This window comes from Oncorhynchus mykiss, chromosome 17, assembly GCF_013265735.2.
Source record: "Oncorhynchus mykiss isolate Arlee chromosome 17, USDA_OmykA_1.1, whole genome shotgun sequence".
NCBI classification, from domain to species: domain Eukaryota; kingdom Metazoa; phylum Chordata; class Actinopteri; order Salmoniformes; family Salmonidae; genus Oncorhynchus; species Oncorhynchus mykiss.
This window is the reverse complement of record NC_048581.1, coordinates 38686282-38707331: the sequence shown is the minus strand read 5'-3', so window position 1 is coordinate 38707331 and position 21050 is coordinate 38686282. Positions and strand designations below refer to the sequence as shown.

General features: G+C 40.4%; 1 protein-coding gene across 1 annotated transcript; it reads left to right on the top strand.

Moving 5' to 3' along the window:
• The first annotated feature begins 5473 nt into the window (after nucleotides 1-5473).
• LOC110493871 (cytochrome c1, heme protein, mitochondrial) lies at nucleotides 5474-18905 on the top strand. The gene is made up of 7 exons (XM_021568424.2): nucleotides 5474-5642; nucleotides 11427-11617; nucleotides 11890-12016; nucleotides 12191-12348; nucleotides 13426-13586; nucleotides 17832-17932; nucleotides 18421-18905. The coding sequence occupies exons 1-7, from the start codon at nucleotides 5562-5564 to the stop codon at nucleotides 18523-18525; spliced, it is 924 nt and encodes a 307-aa protein (XP_021424099.1). The 5' UTR covers nucleotides 5474-5561; the 3' UTR covers nucleotides 18526-18905.
• The last annotated feature ends 2145 nt before the right edge of the window (nucleotides 18906-21050 follow it).

Below are 21050 nucleotides of genomic sequence, written 5' to 3'. Positions count from 1 at the left end.
TACGGAGCGCAGGGGTTGGTAATGTTCTATTGTTGCGCCGTGACTGGGTTATGTTCTCTAGTTGTGCCGTGATTGTCTCAGTGTTCTGTCACTCATGGGGACACTACGTCACCACCAAATCTAAGGGTAGATCCCCAAAATGCAAGCCCCTTGGGTGCTGCCATAGTTACATTAGACAACTGGGAACTCTGAAGTCTGGAAGTGCCCATCCATGGTCATTGGCCACAGATAAAATGACATCAAATCATGTTATATCTACAGGAGCTTTGATTGGACTGATCATGTCAACATCATACTTTCAAAATCTTAGCTAGCAAGCTAGCAGTCATCATCATGAATCAAGTCGACAATCTACTGGCAAATACTTTTTAATCCTTGTAATTTGAAGATAAATGATGAAGAGAAATTATAGATAAAACGTATGGCCATTGGCCATAAACATTACACAACAAGTTGGAAATCGCAAATTCAACAATGAGTGGTTTGGAATGAATTAGTGGTTAACTGCAAGCAGTGAAAAGCAATCACTAGCCTGCTATTCGGTGGAGTGGCTGTGTGGTCCCAAGTATGATTTCTGCCGTGCTCAAAACAACTGTTAACTAGGAACTGGGAAATCTGAATTCAGTGAGTTCAAGGCAACTGAGAACTCGGGGAAAAACGTGCTCCAACTGGGAAAATAAGTTTTGAACGGCCTTCCAACTTGGAATTGTAAGTCGGGAAACCGGGCCTCTTTCTAGAGCTACGACCTGAAGATCACTGACGTCATCATAACTTGACATTGTTTTTTTCAGTGTTCCCAGTTGTCTTGAAAACTCCATAAATCCAGAGAATGCCAGACTTTCATAACAAAGTTTGATGACAAAATTTCCCCCACGAAGGACCACCACACAGCACAACAAGGTGAGTCCAAAAATGTATTGTATGCTGCTGCATAAATGATGTAATATCCCAGGGTGATATGTATACTCTATCTAAGAAAGCAGTCATTACTGTATGTTGTAAACTGTTAGTAGCCTGTATGCCTCACCCTAATAATTTGGTCTATTTTCCCCTCTTAATTTTACCTACTGTTCTGACTTGGTGGTGCACATGTAGCCTATTCAGTAACCTGTTTTAGAGAAATGTAATCATTGAATATTGTAAGAGCTTTCATTGTTTGCATATATGCCCCCTTTATTTATCATATGTTTCTAACTTGTTGTACAAGGAGAATACTGTAAGAATGGCCCATGTTCTGAATTCTGTCGCTGTACATTTCAAAAGTGCTGAACAAATAGTTAGCTCGCTCATTAATGTCTTAATCTAAATTACAGAGTGCCTCTTATCCGCTTGTCGTCCCCTTATGCCATAGTTTGTACATCTCAATTGTCGGTAGAAACCAAATTTGTTTAAGCAAGTCAGCAATATCAGCTATGTCTTTTTTAAAGGCAGAAAATTAGGCTAAATTAACTTTTTCGCTGCCAGACAAGGCTCCGCTGATAGCCAGGTGTAGTAGTGGTAAGGTGTTGGGACTGCTATTGGGACTCTGCTGTTGGGACAGCTTTATTTAGGCCCTAACAGTTTGTAGGCACCGTTAACCCACTGTTCCTAAATAAGAAAATAAGAATTTGTTCTTAACTGACTTGCCTAGTAAAATAAAAATTCAAATAATTGTTTTGCTTTTTAATGGAAATTCCAAAGCCAAAAATAGTGAACATTAAAATTGCCAAAATACTTCAAATATTCCATTGTCTCTGTCAGGTTCACATTGGGTAGACATCAATAGAAAAATAGGAAATGACTATCAAATAATACAATATTTCAGTTGTGTATATTACTTAGTTTTGTTTGATGGCTTTACTTTTGATTTAATTCCTTAAAGTCCTCATCTCATCTCTGCTCTGCAGACAATAGCAGCCAAACAATGTTATCTCTGTACTCCCAATACTGTTCTGTCTTTTGTTATTATATTTAGCTAGGCTAGCTGCAGAGCTGTCTGACAAAATTATTTCACTAGTTCTTCAAAGAAGACAAGGCATACTTTCATGAACAGTCCCTCTCTCTCATCGTTGTGTACATTCCTCTCTGTGTATCTAACCTAGCATAACACGAGCAAAAGTGTATCCACCTGCCTGAACATAAAAAACTGAATTGAATGCTAAATAAATATGTTTAATTAAATATCATGGTGCCCCAAAAATAAATCAGTGCATAAATGAAAGGTGAAAACAAAACACAAATATTTCGGCCTCAGGCCATCATCAGTGTGAATCGTTGGCACACACACCTGGCTTGTATTAGGATAATTGCATATATCACATGATCAAGCAAGAACACACATAAAAAAATCTATGAATCAGTACAATAGAATAGTAGGGTCCTTGTCCACTACCTTGTATACAAAGCCTACAGACAAGAACAGTATACTTCATGCCTCTAGTGCACATCCCACATTTCTGAAGGAGGGATTACTGTACACACAATTTCTGAGACTGAAGCGCATTACTGGTAAAACAGACTTTGAAAATTAGGCTATGAAAATGTATGGAGCGGTTTAGAAACATTGGAATGTGCTCACGGCTGATCCTGCTTGTCAAAATATTTTCTCTGACCCTGCTCTCTTTTCACACTACAGTGCCAGGAATGTCAGGGACTTCATTGTTTGGGCTGACACTCATGTCCCCCTGTAAATAAATGATGGAAGACTGGATGAGGTGGCTGGCTTCTACCCCTGCCGTAGTTGTATGACATGTAGGGATTGCTGTAAAAAAAAAAGTTAGCGAATTGAGCAGCTCTGCCACTGGCAAACAATACACTATCAAACAGTTCCTTACATGCAGCTCTTTTAACGTCATATACCTTATCCCATGCAATAAGCAATACGTGGGCAAAACCCGTAGACAGATAAGAACAGGTATTATAGAACACAAGAGTGCTGCAAGGAGAAATTACCCTAAATCCCCTATTGCACCTAACTTTTCAGAGTCAACCTGTCTCCTCCATGTCCTTCTGTGCTATACAGCAGATAAAACTTTTGCGTAACAATGAAGAATTGTTATTGAAGTGTTTTCTGTAACTGGTATTTTGCCTCCCACTGGTGTTCAATACCCCCATCTGGTGGTATCTCTAGCTCTATACTCTTACAATCCTGTGTTATTTATTCTGAGGAAATGTTCAAATGGCATTTGTAAAAGCAATAATTTATGATATTTCTCTGTCTGCTTTTGTATATTTTGTGTAAAATATAGATCATGCACTCTATTCTACTAGGTACTGAATCATAGATTTAACATCTTTATTTTGCATCCAAGCCTCAGTATTGGATGTATTCTTTTTCTTGACAGTGTGCGAGCCTCCATCTCTTCCATTGTAGTTAATTACCACGTTTCTGCCCTGAACTAGGTTGAATATTTGCTTAATGAAAACTCCCTTCTGCCCAGCGTCCCACATATTTTTGGTTGTTAATTTCTCTGTAGAGAAATGGCGTGTTGGGCTCACAAAAAAATAAATAATAATACAATTAAAGTAATTTAACTGAAAAAACTAAACGCAATGTTGGTTAATCGCTCCAGTGTCTGCTAAATTACTCAAAATGTAAAAATACCCTTCATGGAAGGCAGTGGTGTGTATTCAATGGAAGCAAGCTTCTCTCTGGGCTTCATAATTTTCATTCAATTCACAAGAGGCAGAATGTATCTCAGAGGAGAACGCATCCAAACGAGTGAAACAGCGCCCCTCTGTCTCTCTATGTGTAGGTCATCTATCTGATACGGTCTGGTCCAAACGAGTATGACATTGTTGCCGCAAGTAGCATTGAATGCAAGGGAAGCCAGCGAGCATTTGGCCTCCCTTGACAAAAAAAGTATAAAAAGTTAGCCAATCAGCATTGAGCTAAACTGAGCGAGCTCAACTGTGAATGGTGGCGGAAAAAAATAAGTGTCAAAAGAAGCCAACTTGGATTTGGCATCTCTCCTATCAAATCTCTTTAAGAGCATACGTCCTTCACAGAAACAACTTGAATTGTTGCATCTCGTTGTGTGGTTGTCCTCCGGTGGCTAGCTAGCTAGCAAAAATGGTCCCTTTCCTAAATTAGCCATGGATGGAGATAGGGATTTGGACTTGTGGTTTGACTTAATTCTCTGTACTGGCCAATGATTATAACAGCAATCCAACCATTAATTCAAACACTGGCCTGAGTGGATAGAAATTCAATAATTACAGTAGCTAGATGTAGAAGGCTAATATTAACTAGCTAATGTTGTCCATGAATGGAAGTTAGGCTAGCGAGCAAGCATTTTAGCCAGGTAGCCTTGGACAACAAAAAATAAGTGAATGCACGTACACGCGCAAACAGAAATCAGAACCATGTACAGCCACATCATATTTAGCTTATGTTGATTGGACAAAAATAATGTTGGTATCTTTTAGTTGTCACTGTGTTAGACTAAGCAGAGGTGATTTGATTATGTTGAAATGTTGAAGTTGAAATGGTGCTGGAATAGTGGAGACAGCTCCTGTTTCCTTTGCGACTTGCGGTATCCGAAAATGTTGGAAACATTAACTTGCTTAACCATGCTGTAGGTCATGTAACTGTTTGTTATATGCAATATGCGTCAAGGACATCACCGGACAGAAGTTTCTATCTGGTTTTGTGATAAAATAAAGGTGTGGTTGGATTTATTCTGCCACTGTCTTCTTATTGTCTCGGCCTTTAGATCACAGTCACAAGGCATATGAATTAACAGCAAACAACGCAATTATGACAACACACACAGTGTAGGTTGTAATATGGGGGGGGGGCTTGGCTTCCCCAGTGTTTTTACCAACACACCGCTACTGCTGGAAGGAGATTACAGCTCTTGTAAAGCAGAACGACAAATCATTGCCATTTTGCACACTGTTGACCAAATTTTACCAGACAGCTTGTTTTATGGGGCTTTGACTCCATCTACTGGTCTATCTCACCATTCAGGTCTACCCAATATGTCACCTACATCATGCTTGAAACATGCAAAAACAAATATTTTCATATGATTATACCAGTGTACCTTTTATTTACAAATATGACAGTCTTGGGCTGCATGTTAGATTTTTTGGGGAGGGGAAAGTAGGCCCTGCACTCTCCAGGGCAGAGGGTTATTGAAGGACAGCTGCTGCACAAACAAACTACACTTATCTACAAGCGTACAAACCAATGCTGCCATCTCTTGCAACTTCTGGCTGTATGACCAAATAAGAGTATTCAATAATTTCAAGAAGAATTCAACAGTTAAACATAGTTTTGTCATCTTAAAGTCCCCCGACCAATAGGTGTCACCGTTTTTATTATGGCCTTCCCAACTTTTTATGAATAAACTCCAAATAACGTCTGATATTCGCTACATTTCATTCGTTCGAACAATAAAACATGATTATGTAGACATTGTCGATACATATGACACAAAATCGGCTGTCAAACACTTGTATAATAAACACGTGGCAATGTTGTATAAACACGTCTTGTGTAATTTTCTGTAGGGAAGGGGAGGGGCAATGGATCCAGCAGCGTTCCGCTGTCTTTCGAGGCATCAGAAGACAAGAAGATGGCGGCACTACGAGTGGTCGTGCTATCGGGGACTGGACGAGCCTTCCTATGCACGCCAAAAATGATTAAGGCTCCTCGGGTATGATGACATGTTTATGTTGTTTTGGAGTTTGTTCGTTTCTAAAAAATATTTCCAAAGCCACCCTGACAGCTAGCCGGGTAGCTAGCTAACACAGACAAGGTCACTCGAGCAATGATTATGTTACCCAGTGTGAGGTAGATAGCTGCATGTTGAAGTGCAACTCAGTGTGCGAACTAACGTTGCTACATTTGACGTGGTGGATGGTTGATAATAGTGATGTTACGTTTGATACCGGAGCATGCGTTGAAATTGAAAAGCAGTTGACTTTAAAATCAAAGCAGTGTGCCGATGCCGGTCTCATAGCATTTCGTAATACTCCGTACATAAATCCGAGACATCCATTTAGTATGGTGTGTATCAGTACTTGGACGGGAGTTCACCTGAGCTGAGTTACGTAAACTAACTCACTCATGTACATCGCCTTGGTCCGTACAATGTACCTTTATTTTTCCGCCCCAAAAACGTAATACTTCGATAGCGCGCCGGACCTCCGGCTAGAAGGTCGAGGGTTCGAGAACTGCTCCCTGCCGTTTCATTATATTACCATTGTAAAGCACCATTTCTCTAACAAAATCAATGACGAGACCTCCACGCTGCCCGTTTCTGTATGATTCAAGAAGGCAGTGAGCTCCGTCGGGTGTTTTGAAAAATAGCGGGTCGGGAAGCGAAACTAATGCGTGATGGTCAGAAGGGGAGATGTCGTGTGGGGAAACTGCTTTAAAAAAAAAACTTAATCTGTCCAATTTATCGCCTCTAAAATGTAAATAAAACACTATAAGGAGTTTATATAATGTGTTATTACATACATATTTGAAGGTTTGTGTCGAATTTGAATCGGGTTTTTAGAGCAATGCTAAAGTGATCTTCAGAAGTTAACAGTGGCATTTGAGTCATGATTGCTTGCAGTGATGACGCAAAAAATGACTAGATATCCCCCTTACCCCTGTCCATTTCTTGTTTTCAATTGGTAGAGAAGTGCTACACCTGGTGGAGAGAGATTGTAAGACAAATAGTTGCTTTATGCGTGCTGTATGTTACAACTTTCAACTTTTCTCCAATACTATAGAGCCATTACCATGTCGATCAACGTTTGAATAGAAACGTAGGTCACACCCCAGATTTCGAAGTCAACACAGTCGCTACAGTCCCATTAGTTTTCTTTGCAGCCTCGTTTGAATGTCGCGGTTGCGCACATTTGTACGGAATGGGGTGAATTTATGTTACTGGTGTTGTGCTGAAAAGTTCCCCCCTGCCAGAACCCCCACCCCCTTCGCGTGAATGCGCACGCACTAAATTCTTCATTGCTGCAACATGCTTGCTAGTTGAGATTTCTGATCACTTTAGGCTGCGTTTCATTTGATTTTTATAGGGGGGGTGGTTATTTATGGACTAATACAGCAACTAGCAATACAGCAACTAGCAAGCATGTCGCAGCAATGAAGAATTGGGTTTCGGCACAACACCGGCCCCACGCGTTCTACTGCTTGATCTCCTGTTAATCTTATTGAATATTAGCTCAAAAGCTTTGTGGATGTCCTGCACCTATAAACAGTACTATTTCAGTCCAGGTCAAGCACGGGTATGAATTTATTTGTGTCCATCACCCATTTCATATGATATGTTACAAATTAAAATTACTATGAATTCTAGCTAGGTGGCTAACGTTAGCTGGGCTAGGGGTTAAGTTTAGGAGTTAGGTTAAGGATTAACTTGAAGTGTTAGCTAACAAGCTAAGTAGTTTACAAATTGCTAAAATGCTAAAGTTATTGATTATGAAATACACTGATTGTTTGAAGCAAAACTACCAAAACTATTACTGATGGTGAACCTGAACAATCAAAATAAAATCTATTGTATGCTCCGTGCTGCATGCATATCCAGATTTGTCTCCGGTAGCACTAGCTTACTTTTATTCCGGTAAAACACAATTTAACAGGGCATAGATGAAAATAACATAGCAAATTATAGTTAGCTTACGCTCTTTTGTACATTGCGCTGTAATATACAATTTACCTTATTTTAGCACCCAAAAAACATAATACTTTCAGGTTAACTAATATGAATACCATTGTAAAGCTGAATTTCTTCCCTTTCCAGCAAGATCAATGACAAGACCATGTTGCCGTCTTCATGATTGAAGAAGACAATGAGCTCTGTCGGGTCTTTTTAAAAATGGCGGGTGGGGAAGCGACACCTACTGCGTGATAGGGAAAGGGGGAGATAAGCCTTGTGTGCAAACTGCTTTTTTCACCTGATCTAACTTTTCACCGCTAAAATGTAAATAAAACACTATAAAGAGTTTATATAATGTGTGAATCTGGTTTTTAGAGCGGAGCTAAAGTTATCTCCGGTCTTCTGGTCAGACTTTGGAGGTGCGCACACCACCCACTGCTTCAGTATATTACTCGCTAACGTCCAGACTAGATAACAAGGTAGATGAAATTAGGGCCAGGGTTGCTTTCCAGAGATACATCAGGGATTGTAACAATCTTTTCCATGGAAACATAGCTCTCTCGGGATATGCTGTCAGTGTCGATACAGCCACCTGGATACTTTATACGTCGCGCCGAAAGTAATAAACATCTCTCCGGGAAGAAGAAGGGCGGGGGTGTATGTTTCATGATTAACGGCTCATGGTGTAATTGTAACAACATACAGGCACTCAAGTCCTTTTGTTCACTTGACCTAGAATTCCTCAAAATCAAATGCAGACTGTATTATCTCCCAAGGGAATTGTCCTTGGTTATTGTTGTGTATATATCCCCCTCAAGCTGATACCACGACGGCCCTCAAGGAACTTCACTGGATTTTATGAAAACTGGAAACCATATATCCTGAGGCTGCATTTATTGTAGCTGGGGATTTTAACAAAGCAAATTTGAGAACAAGGCTACTTAAATTCTATCAGCATAATGACTGTAGTACTCGTGGTGGCAACTCTGGATCACTGCTACTTTAACTTCTGCAATGCATACAAGGCCCTCCCTCCTTTTGGCAAAACTGACCACGATTCCATTTTGCTCCCTTCCTATAGTCAGAAGCTCAAACAGGATGTACCCATGTTAAGAACTATTCAATGCTGGTCTGACCAATCGGAATCCATGCTCCCAAGATTGTTTTGATCTCGCGGACTGGGACATTCCGGGTAGCCTCAGAGAATAACATCGACATATACGTTGATTCGGTGCGTGAATTTATAAGGAAGTGCATGGGAGATGTTGTACCCACTGTGACTATTAAAACCTACCCTAACCAGAAACCATGGATAGATGGCGGCATTTGCGCAAAACTGAAAGTGTGACCCACCGCATTTAACCATGACATGGTGATTGGGATTATGGCCAAATACAAACAGTATAGTTATTCCCTCCACAAGGCAAACAAGCAAAATGTCAGTACAGAGAGATTGGAGTCGCAATTCAACGGCTCAGACACGAGACGTATGTGGCAGGGTCTAGAGACAATCACGGACTACAAAAAGAAAACCAGCCACGTCACGGACACCGTCTTGCTACCAGACAAACTAAACACATTCTTTGCCCGCTTTGAGGATAGTGCCACCGACGTGGCCTGCTACCAAGGACTGTGGGCTCTCCTGCACTGTAGCCGACGTAAGACATTTAAACTTGTTAACCCTCGCAAAGCTGCTGGCCCAGACGGCATCCCTAGCTGCGTCCTCGGAGCATGTGTGGCTGTGTGGTTGGTGTGTTTACGGACATATTCAATCACTCCCTATCCCAGTCTGCTGTCCCCACATGCTTCAAGATGGCCACCATTGTTCCTGTACCCAAGGATGGGACCGAGAGACAGAAGCTGTTTTTCAATCTCAAGGCCATCCAACTGTTAAACAGCCATCACTAACACACAGAGGCTGCTGCCTACATACAGACTTGAAATCATTGGCCACTTTAATAAATGGATCACTAGTCACTTTATTGTTTACATATCTTTCATTACTCATCTCATATGTATATACTGTTTTTTTATACCATCTATTGCATCTTGCCTATGCCGCTCTGTCATTGCACATCCATATATTTATGTATATATTCTTATTCTATTCCTTTACTTAGATGTGTGTATTAGGTAGTTGTGGAATTGTTAGATATTATTGCACTGTCGGAACTAGAAGCACAAGCATTTCGCTACACTGGCAATACACATGGTTAGCAGATGTTATGTGGCCAATAATATTAGATTTGATTTTGAGAAGTACACGGCAGCTTTTGAGAGTCATGATGGCTTGCAGTGGTGACTCAAAAAATGAATGCATTCAGTACAATTGACTAGTGCTGCGTTTCAAACTCAAAAGACACCCTCGTCCACTTGCCTTATGCCCTTGGGGGAATCCCCATCACCATCTTGGACGTCGGTCCAAACGATTAGCCAAACAAGAGAAGTTCGCAACGTAATCCCCTCAGCCCTCGGTTTTTGATCGAGTTTGCGAGTGTACAATTATGCACACTTCGGGGCTTGAAACACCCCATAACTCAATTCGCAATGATCGTACATCCGCTAAGAAAAGTCTGCCGACAGGTCCGTTTTTTTTCCAACTTTTCTCCAATATTATCGGGCCATTAACCATGTCAATCAATGCTTGTATATAAACATAGCATCAAAATCTGCAGTGTGAACTAACGCAGTCGCTACAGTCCCATTTTGTTTTCATTGCAGCCTCGTTTGAATGTAGCGGTTGCGCAAATTTGTACGAAATGGGGTTAGTCAACAGTACATGGGTTTACTCAACTAAAGCTTAATATCACACAAGCCTTTTTAGGGTTTGAATGCTGAAGGTGCCACGTAGATGTCCAAGATCAGGAACAGGCCGTCTACAGTTTGACCAGGCTACTGATGTTGCCTGTGGTTGTTCGGCATCCAAAATGACTTAGATCAATGACTCAACACAGTTAAATGCAGTTCGACACTGAAGGAGAGAAAGCATCGGTTGTCACAAAATATTAGGTATTTTCGTAAGGTAGAAAGATTATAATATGAGCAAACTTTTTTGTGAACTGGTGATTTGTCATGTTTTGAATTGATTTTCCTGACATGCATGCTACGTTTGGATCAGTTTGGGGTCTGCTGACTGATGCACTTGTATCTAATACATTTGAATCAGGGACCGATGTGAATTGTCCCATCATTACACTATAGTATTGGTTACCTAGCAAGCTAGAAAGGAAGACCCAGGTAGCCAGCATTGAGATGGTAACTGAGCCAGAGCAGAGGTAGTTTGAATTTTACATAGCTAACGTTGTTCGGTAGCTAGATAGCCAGTTTGAAAACAATTGATTAGAAACTTGCTAACGTTAGTCAGTATTTTGAGGCTGCAAACTGGGAAACGTCCTCCTAACTACGTGAGCTTGTTTCTCGGTGTTTCGTGTGTGGTTATCATTATCCTTGTGAAAGGTATTCGTTGCCAGCCAGTATAGCAAATTGATATCCTACCGACTTCATGCAACTTCATTAATCACTAGCTATGCTATCTATGTTGCTGTTTGCTGACCCGAGTCCTCTTGTGATGCTAGAAGGCTGACTCCTTTGGTATCTGTTGTGAAACCCAGGATAGAAGGGCAGTTTCATAAGTGCTTAGTTGTATGCCTTTGCCTTGACATGGGATGCATATTCAGTGATCTCATGAACCAATAAAGATTGACCACAATATTACGGTTATTTTGGTTAAGGCAAAAATGAAGGCGACGAATACGTCAAATGAGCAAATGGACGACAAATGTCAGTAGCTAGCTACATTCATTCTATGTCAACTCTCTTCCTCAACAGGCCAACATGTCGTTTGCCAGTCTACCCAGGTCAAAGAAGGTGGCCCTGACAACATTGGGTGTGTTGACAACTGGAGGGGCCGGACTGGCTCTGATGCTGCAGCAGTCGGTTAAGGCTTCAGACCTGGAGCTTCATCCCCCCAACTACCCCTGGACCCACAGCGGCATGCTGTCAGCCCTCGACCACGCCAGGTACTAGCTAACTCCTAACCATGAAGGCCATACAATTACTTGTGTAATTGAAGGCCATACATACATGAAGGCAATCCATATCTTGTGTAATTGCATGTTACATCATATTATATCACCATGGCTTTTTCCAGTGCTAGCAATAGGAAATTTGATTTGAGACATTTAGAGTTTTAAGGAAATATAATTTTTCTTAAGGAATCTTATTACATGCTAGACCATATTTACCTGAAAAGGAGGACTGGATGTAATGTCTGTTATTCTTTATATTGCAGCATTCGCCGTGGATATCAGGTGTACAAGCAAGTGTGTTCAGCGTGTCACAGCATGGAGTACCTGGCCTTCCGTAACTTGGTCGGAGTGTCGCACACAGAGGCCGAAGTGAAGGTTTTGGCTGAGGAGGTAAGGGTTTGTCCTTGGCCATTAGATTAAACAAGGTCATGGCCTTATAGATGACTGTCAGTCACTGGCTAGAACGTGTCCATTATGAGTGAAAAATTAAAAGCTGACCTATCAGTTTCTAGGGACATCTTGGTCATTCTCCATGTCACTGACCACTGTCTGTTCTCTGCTCAGATTGAGGTGGTGGATGGCCCTGACGAGTCAGGAGAGATGTTCACCCGTCCAGGAAAGCTCTCAGACTACTTCCCCAAGCCATACCCAAACCCAGAAGCTGCCCGTGTGGCAAACGGGGGAGCCTTGCCCCCAGATCTCAGCTACATTGTCAATGCCAGGTACCCTGTTGCTCACTCCAGGGCAACGTTCTCCAACCTTTTCTAGCAGGAGAGCAACAAAAAAAATGTAACCTGTCACAGAGCTACTCATTTTTTTTGGTAGCTTTCTAATAGGCATGTTCTTCTCTCCTTCCCTGGGTCCTCAGTGCACTACTTTCTCTTTGACACTGTTTTCTGTCAATATACCTGGTAAAATAATAATCAGAATATGTTCTGTTTTTCACTCAACATTACAATTGTTCATAGAGAAACAACATTGGATGTTCTGAGTACATGCCAATGCTTAAATCACATCAGAATACTTGTTTTCTTACAGACCTTAAAAAAACGATGATTTGATTTGACTAATTCCCCTTAAATTGCGCATCTAGCCCGTGAGGAATGTGGCGGTCTAGTGATGGTTCCGCACTGCTGCTCCTCATTTCATGGCAAAGTTTATAAATATCAAATAATAGATACAAATTATATACTTCTGCCTGGTAAGCCTACGTTGCAGTTTACATTTGAATTGATAAGGTTTTTGGGAAAGTATCTGTCAACCTACACAATGGTTATCACATCAACTGGCTACACACGGAGTGATAGACAAATGTACTCACCACACAGGCGGGCAGTATTGCTGGAAATTAATTGGCAGATAGTTTTATGTTTCGCTTTTTATGCCAATAGTGGCTAACCAGCGTTGGGGTAATGTCAATGGTACTGATTAGATGGGCGCTTGCGGTGTCTGATACTTGTACGATTTGTTTGACAGTTTGCGGTGGACAATGTATGTATTTTCAGAATTGTTTGGCGAGCTACTCATAGGTAGGCTGCGGGTTACCGGTAGCTTACGATTGACCTGTTGGAGACCCATGCTCCAGAGTGTCTGGTGATTTGGGAATATCGACAGTAAACGAAACGTTAGATTCAAGGTAGAATATATTGTAACCTTTACTTCACCAAAAATCTTTTTAAGTGTCTATAAAGCAGGATAATACTTTTGTAAATCCACAACAAGACACTCCACTGCTACCATGATATTGTACCTTAGCTTGCAAGTGCTATGTCCTAAGTTGTTTTTCTCCATTGTTCCAGACATGGAGGTGAAGACTATGTGTTCTCCCTGCTGACAGGCTACTGTGAGCCCCCTGCTGGAGTGGAGGTGAGAGAGGGCCTCTACTACAACCCCTACTTCCCTGGCCAGGCCATCGGCATGGCTCCCCCCATCTACAATGAGGTCCTGGAGTTTGAGGACGGTCAGTAGGATTCCCTCTGCTAGGGATCACTAACTTGAAATAATATAATGATAAATCGATTCAGAAAGTGCTTCTTTTTTTCCTCTTTTATTTTTTTTTTGCATCGCTCGCAAGACTCCATTTTGACCCTTGACATGCCAGACTGAATGTCTAGGTTCTGGTTATAGATTAATAGACTAAGGGCTTCCGAGTGGCGCAGCGGTCTAAGGCACTAGTTCGATTCCAGGCTGTATCACAACCGACCGTGATAGGGAATCTTATAGGGCAGCGCACAATTGGCCCAGTGTCGTCCAGGTTAGGCCGGGGTAGGCCGACATTGTAAATAAGAATTTGTTCTGAACTTACTTGCCTGGTTAAATAAAATGATTTGATATTGGATATTTACTGAACAAAAATAAACGCAATTCAAAGATTTTACTGATTTACACTTCATATAAGGAAATTGGTTAATTTAAATGAATTAATTAGGCCCTAATCTATGGATTTCAAATGACTGGAAATGCAGATATCCATCTATTGGTAAAAGATGGCTTTTTAAAAAAATAGGCATGGTTCAGTATCTGGGTTGTCCACCATTTGCCTCATGCAGCACGACATCTTATTCGCATAGAGTTTATCAGGCTGTTGATTGGCCTGTGGAATGTTGTCCCTCTCTTCAATGGCTTTGCGAAGTTTCTGGATATTGGTGGGAACTGGAACACGCTGTCGTACACACTGATCCAGAGTATCCCAAACATGGTCAATTGTAGACTGGTGAGTATGCAGGCCATTGAAGAACTGGGACATTTTAGCTTCCAGGAATTGTGCACAGGTCTTTGCGACATGGGGCCGTGCATTATCATGCTGAAAAATGAGGTGGATGAATGGCACGACAATGGGCCTCAGGATCTTGTCACGATATCTCTGTGCATTCAAATTGCCATCAATAAAATGCAATTATGTTCATTGTCCGTAGTTTATGCCTGCCGCTACTATAACCCCACCGCCATGGGCCACTGTTCACAACTTTGACATCAGCAAACCACTCGCCCACACAACGCCATACATGTGGTCTGCGGTTGTGAAGCCAGTTGGACGTACTACCAAATTCTCTAAAACGAAGTTGGAGGCAGCATATGGTAGAGAAATTAACATTACATTATCTGGCAACAGCTCTGGTAGACATTCCATCAGTCAGCATGCCAATTGTACACTCCCTCAACTTGAGACAACTGGCATTGTGTTGTGACAAACCTGCACATTTTTAGTGGCCTTTTATTATCCCCAGCACAAGGTGCAATGATCATGCCGTTTAATCAGCTTCATAATATGCCACATCTGTCAGGTGGATGGATTGGCAAAGGAGAAATGTTCGCTAACTGGGATGTAAACAAATTTGTGTGAAGAATTTGATACATTTTTGTGCGTATTAGAGGTTGACTGATTATGATTTTTTCAACACTGATACCGATTTATTTGTAATAATGACAATTACAACAATACTGAATGAACACTTTTATTTTAACTTAATATAATACATCAATAAAAATCAATAATGAAACATGTTCCATTTGGTTTAAATAATGCAAAAACAGTGTTGGAGAAGAAAGTAAGTGTGCCATGTAAAAAACCTAACATTTAAGTTCCTTGTTCAGAACATGAGAACATATGAAAGCTGGTGGTTCCTTTTAACATGAGTCTTCAATATTACCAGGTAAGAAGTTTTAGGTTGTAGTTATTATAAAACTATTTCTCTATACCATTTATATTTCATTTCCTTTGACTATTGGATGTTCTAATAGGTACTTTAGTATTGCCAGCCTAATCTCGGGAGTTGATAGGCTTGAAGTCATAAACAGAGCAATGCTTGAAGCATTGTGAAGAGCTGCTGGCAAATGCAGGAAAGTGCTGTTTGAATGAATGCTTATGAGCCTGCTGCTGCCTACCACCACGCAGTCAGACTGCTCTATCAAATCATAGACTTAATTATAATATAATAACACACAGAAATACGAGCCTGGTCAAATCCAAAAAGTATCATTTCGAAAACAAAACGTTTATTCTTTCAGTGAAATATGGAACCGTTCCGTATTTTATCTAACGGGTGGCATCCATAAGTCTAAATATTACTGCTACATTGCACAACCTTCAATGTTATGTCAAAATTATGGAATATTAGTTTGCAACGAGCCAGGCGGACCAACTGTTGCATATACCCTGACTCTGCGTGCAATGAACGCAGGAGAAGTGACAATTTCCCTAGTTGATATTGCCTGCTAACGTGAATTTCTTTTAACTAAATATGCAGGTTTAAAAATATACTTCTGTGTATTGATTTTAAGAAAGACATTGATGTTTATGGTTAGGTACATTCGTGCAACGATTTTGCTTTATTCGCAAATGCACTTTTGTTAAGTCGTCCCCCATTTGGCGAAGTTGGCTGTCTTTATTAGGAAGAAATGGTCTTCACACAGTTCGCAACGAGCCAGGCGGCCCAAACGGCTGCATATACACTGACTCTGTTGCACAGAACGCAAGAAAAGTGACACAATTTCCCTAGTTAAAATAAATTCATGTTAGCAGGCAATATTAACTAAATATGCAGGTTTAAAATATATATACTTGTGTATTGATTTTAAGAATGGCGTTGATGTTTATGGTTAGGTACACATTGGTGCAACAACTGCTTTTTTCGCGAATGTGCTTGTTAAATCACCCGTTTGGTGAAGTAGGCTGTGATTCAATGATAATTTAACAGGCACCTCATCGATAATATGCAACGCAGGACAAGCTAGATAAACTACACGTTTGATATTACTAGTTAACTAGTGATTATGTTAAGATACATTTAATGCTAGCTAGCACCTTACCTTGGCTTCTTGCTGCACTCGCATAACAGGTAGTCAGCCTGCCACGCAGTCTCCTCGTAGAGTGCAATGTAATCGGCCATAATCGGTGTCTAAAAATGCAGATTACCGATTGTTATGAAAACTTGAAATCGGCCCTAATTAATCGGCCATTCCGATTAATCGGTCGACCTCTAGTGCGTATGGAACAATTCTGAGATCTTTTATTTCGGCTCATGAAACATGTTGCATTTATATTTTTCTTCGGTGTATTCCACATCTTGCATTTTTGTCATGAACTTCTTGACGCACCCATCCCTTTAGCGGGATCATTTTCATCAAAACCCGCTGAATTGCAGCGCGCCAAATTCAATTACTAAAAATTTTTAATTTTCATGAAATCACAAGTGCAATATAGCAAAACACAGCTTAGCTTGTTGTTAATCCACCTGGCGTGTCAGATTTCAATACAGCTTTTCAGCGAAAGCATAACAAGCGTTTATGTAAGAACATCTATCTCAGTAGACAAAATATTACAAACACTAGCAGCCAAGTAGATTGGTCACGAAAGTTAGAAAAGCAGTAGATTAAATCGCTTACCTTTGATGATCTTCGGATGTTTGCACTCAAGAGACTCCCAGTTACACAATTATTTTTATATCCAAAATACCTCTATTTGTTTGGCGCTTTATGTTCAGAAATCCACAGGCTCGAGTGGTCACGACATCGCAAACAAAAATTCCAAATAGTATCCGTAATGTCCACAGAAACATGTCAAACGTTTTTTATAATCAATCCTCAGGTTTGTTTTTAAAATATATAATCAATAATATATCAACTGGGTCTGTCACTTTTTCAATAGGAGAGGGAGAGACGATGGCTGCCCCACTCTGTTGCGCAAGCAAAACTCTGCGAACATCCAGCTATCCACTGACGCAATGTTATCTTTCTCACTCATTTTTCAAAATAAAAGCCTGAAACTATGTCTAACGACTGACACCTTGAAGCCATAGGAAAAGGAATCTGGTTGATATCCCTTTAAATGGAGGCAAGGCATCCAATGAAACAGAGAGCTTTCAGGAAAAACAGCACTTCCTGGTTTGATTTTCCTCAGGTTTTTGCCTGCAATATCAGTTCTGTTATACTCACAGACAATATTTTGACCGTTTTGGAAACTTTAGAGTTTTCTATCCTAATCTGACAATTATATGCATATTCTAGTTTCTGGGCCTGAGAAATAGGCAGTTTCAAATGGGTAAATTTTTTTGGCCATAAACAAAAATCCTGCCCCCTACACTCAAGAAGTTAATCAGATGCTCTTATCCAGAGCAACTTAGTCAGTGCGTTCAACTAAAGTAGAGAAGATGATCACATGTCACAGTCATTGGAAGTAAAACCTTCCATTTTCATGTGTTGACAGGAACCCCAGCCACCATGAGCCAGGTGGCCAAGGACGTGTGCACCTTCCTCCGGTGGGCGGCCGAGCCTGAGCACGACCAGCGCAAACGCATGGGCCTGAAGGTAAGCTGGCAGGGAGGCGCCAACCACTGCCGTAATAGAAATGCTTGTAATCAGAAATGTATTTGCAATCTAGGGTGTATTCAATAGTGCAAACTGTTTTTCAATAGAATATGTTTAACAATGGGAGAAAAAAATAATAATGGGGGGGGGGGGGTACAAATGCAGGTAGTCCCTCTATTTGTGATTTTCTTTGGTTGGTTTCTAGTGAATACATCCCTGATTTAGGACATTCCTTTCCATTGTTTGACACAATACCTTTGTAGTCTTAAAAATTGGTAGGTCTATGTGGGGCATTGCTTGGATCCCTCAAGTATTTTTAAATTATATTCATTACATTCAATTTCATATGTCTGGAACCACTACTTGTCATGTTTTAAAACATAAAATAAGATGTTTGAAAGGAGTCACTAAGTCAAATCCCCTGTTTTGGATTTGTCTTTTCACAGTTGACATTGACCCCATCTCACTCAAACAATTTCTTCCCCCAGCTGCTCATGGGCTCTGCCATCTTGATCCCCCTGGTCTATTACATGAAGAGGCACAGGTGGTCGGTGCTGAAGAGCAGGAAGATCGCTTACAGACCCCCAAAGTAAAGACCTAGACAGCTGCATTCTGACTGCCCATGTTGCTTCTCGGCTAAAATTCTGACCCCTCTGATTTGCGATTGTCCTTTTAAAAAAAACACATGCATTTAAGAAATGGTTGCCCTAATTCACTTTCTGGGTGACCTCTCAATTAGTTATTTTCTGCCAACGGGAAAGGATGTAAACACAACCTCTATACTGTTTTACTGTACAAAATAAATTATTGAAAGAAACGTGTCCAGGTTGTTGTCTAATGGTTAACCTGTTATTTGATGGGACTCAAGTCCTGCAACCTTGTGCTGTTGGGAATCTGTCACCTCATGGGTTCTCTACACTTTGTTGTGTAAATATTACACTGGTGTATTGAATAAACCATGTTCTGCAATGCACCTATGCCACAAATTTCTTGTCTTGATGTGGTTCATACACTTTCTAGAAGATAATATCTTCAATATAGGGATTCTTAAAAGTCTGGACAATCCTTGTCCAGCAAGGAAACTTTATTTTTATAGTTGAAAAATGTTGCATTATTTGAGGTTAATTTTTACATTTAGGTGAATTTTATAAGGGGAAAGTTTTGCTTTTAGAATTGTTTAAATATTAATTTCCATGTTGGCTCTAGGCTGGGAATTGCCCTTGTCCAGAGCAAAATATCCTAATTTCAAACTCGGTTCAATTCTAAGAACTGGCAAATAATAATAACTGCAAAAAAGGATCTAATGTAGTTTCTTGCAATAGCTCTCTGACTTTTGTCTAAAATCCTAAATACATCATGACTGAGCATGGCTTATTTTTAACAATGTTATATATTTTTGGCTTTAACAATTTTGAATTCACCATGATCACAACCATATACAACTCCAGCTGCCTGAGATAGGATCTGCATTTTGGTTCAAATGTTTATTTTAAGGTTTTTAGAGTGGAAGCAATTTAGGAAAAACATAATTGCTACTTTGTATACATACACCTTGAATGGATAAAAATAATTTGTCAACTCTGTAAAACATCTCTGTCAGATTGTATTCTAAACGTCAGCTCGCTGAAAGATCAGAATTGTTATTGGGGATTTTCAAATTAATCATTTCATAGTTTACAAATGTTTGTATTGAACTTTTATTTTGAGGCAATATATCTTGAGTATTTGTTAACTTCGTCACTGATGGCTACCCCCTTAAGATGTTCTTTGTCAACGTATGCTTACACTATTGACGTATTTGCTGTGCTAGAGCTAAGGGATAATGTTTCCTTATATAAATGTTTTAAGTTCTGAATCTAGAAAAACATGCCAAAATGCTGACAAAATTTGCCCTGAAGCATTATATAGCGCTATACAGTAAAACAAGTTTGGATATTTTAATAATCTAATGTTAGAATTAAACCGCAGCGTCTTACTACTGAAAAGATTTTTCTAAAAGGCAATTTATGCTTGATCCGAAATGTGTTTGGAGGATGTGACTCAATCGCGGAGCTTCAGAGGCCAAATCAAGCTCCATACAGCGCCGCTATGCGCCTCTCAAGTGTTGTAACTTTGTGGAAGGCTACTTAGAGCTTCGCTTTGACATGATTGGTTGGTGGTGCGTGAGGCGGGAGGTCCTGTATAAACACCGCCAGCCTGCTCATTATTAGGCGGCAGATTGATGAGGGCAGCCTTTTCTGAGCTAAATTGATCAAGACGCACCACCACATAAAACCTCATAATTCTGCCCCAAAACAATTTCTCTCAACCAGTAGCATATGTACTTTTTAGGTAAACGCTGATGCCTCCCTTTGGTAAGCAATGCCCATTTTGTCAAAGGCACAAAATATTTAGCTTGTCCATTCCCAGCGCTCCACCGATGTTCTGTCCCCCCCAAAAATGAACATAAATCATGTATCAGATATAGTATATGGTATACATTTGGCTTTTTCTGGAGCCAACAGGCTGGACATAAAGTGTATGACAACGTAATGAGGACCTACACTTTTTTACATCATGCAGGTTTCTCCGATCAAATAGCCTAACCTAATTGGCGCTCAATCAAATAAACAAGGCGCTGTTAACAAACAACATATCCTAAAAACAGGACAGGTCAAAGTAAAATGGACAGTATGGAATTGACAATCACAAATTGTGTCCAGGAGTTTCACCCTATTGTCATGATCAGTGGTTTCAAGTTTGTATCTACATTTTTGACAAGCTGATCATAGCAAAAAATAAAATACTTCTGCAATTCCCGCTGTGTAAACACATTGCAAATAGGCTCGCGATAACTCTTGAAAAAGTTGGGTAGCTGATATTCAGAGTTTAAATAGCCACATTTATTTAGTCACGGGAATCAGAATGCAATGGCCTGTTTTACAAACGGTGGGCCTAAAACATGGACGGTTGAAATTTGGTGCAGTCCAGACAGACCTTGATTTCAACGTCCAATGACAGATTTTTGGTCCGGTCCGCACCAAATCTGAACCAATCATAGACGTCTATGTATGGTTCAGACTTTGTCCGGTCTGGACCAGACTTGATTTGGCCCAAACATAAACGTCTATAAATGACT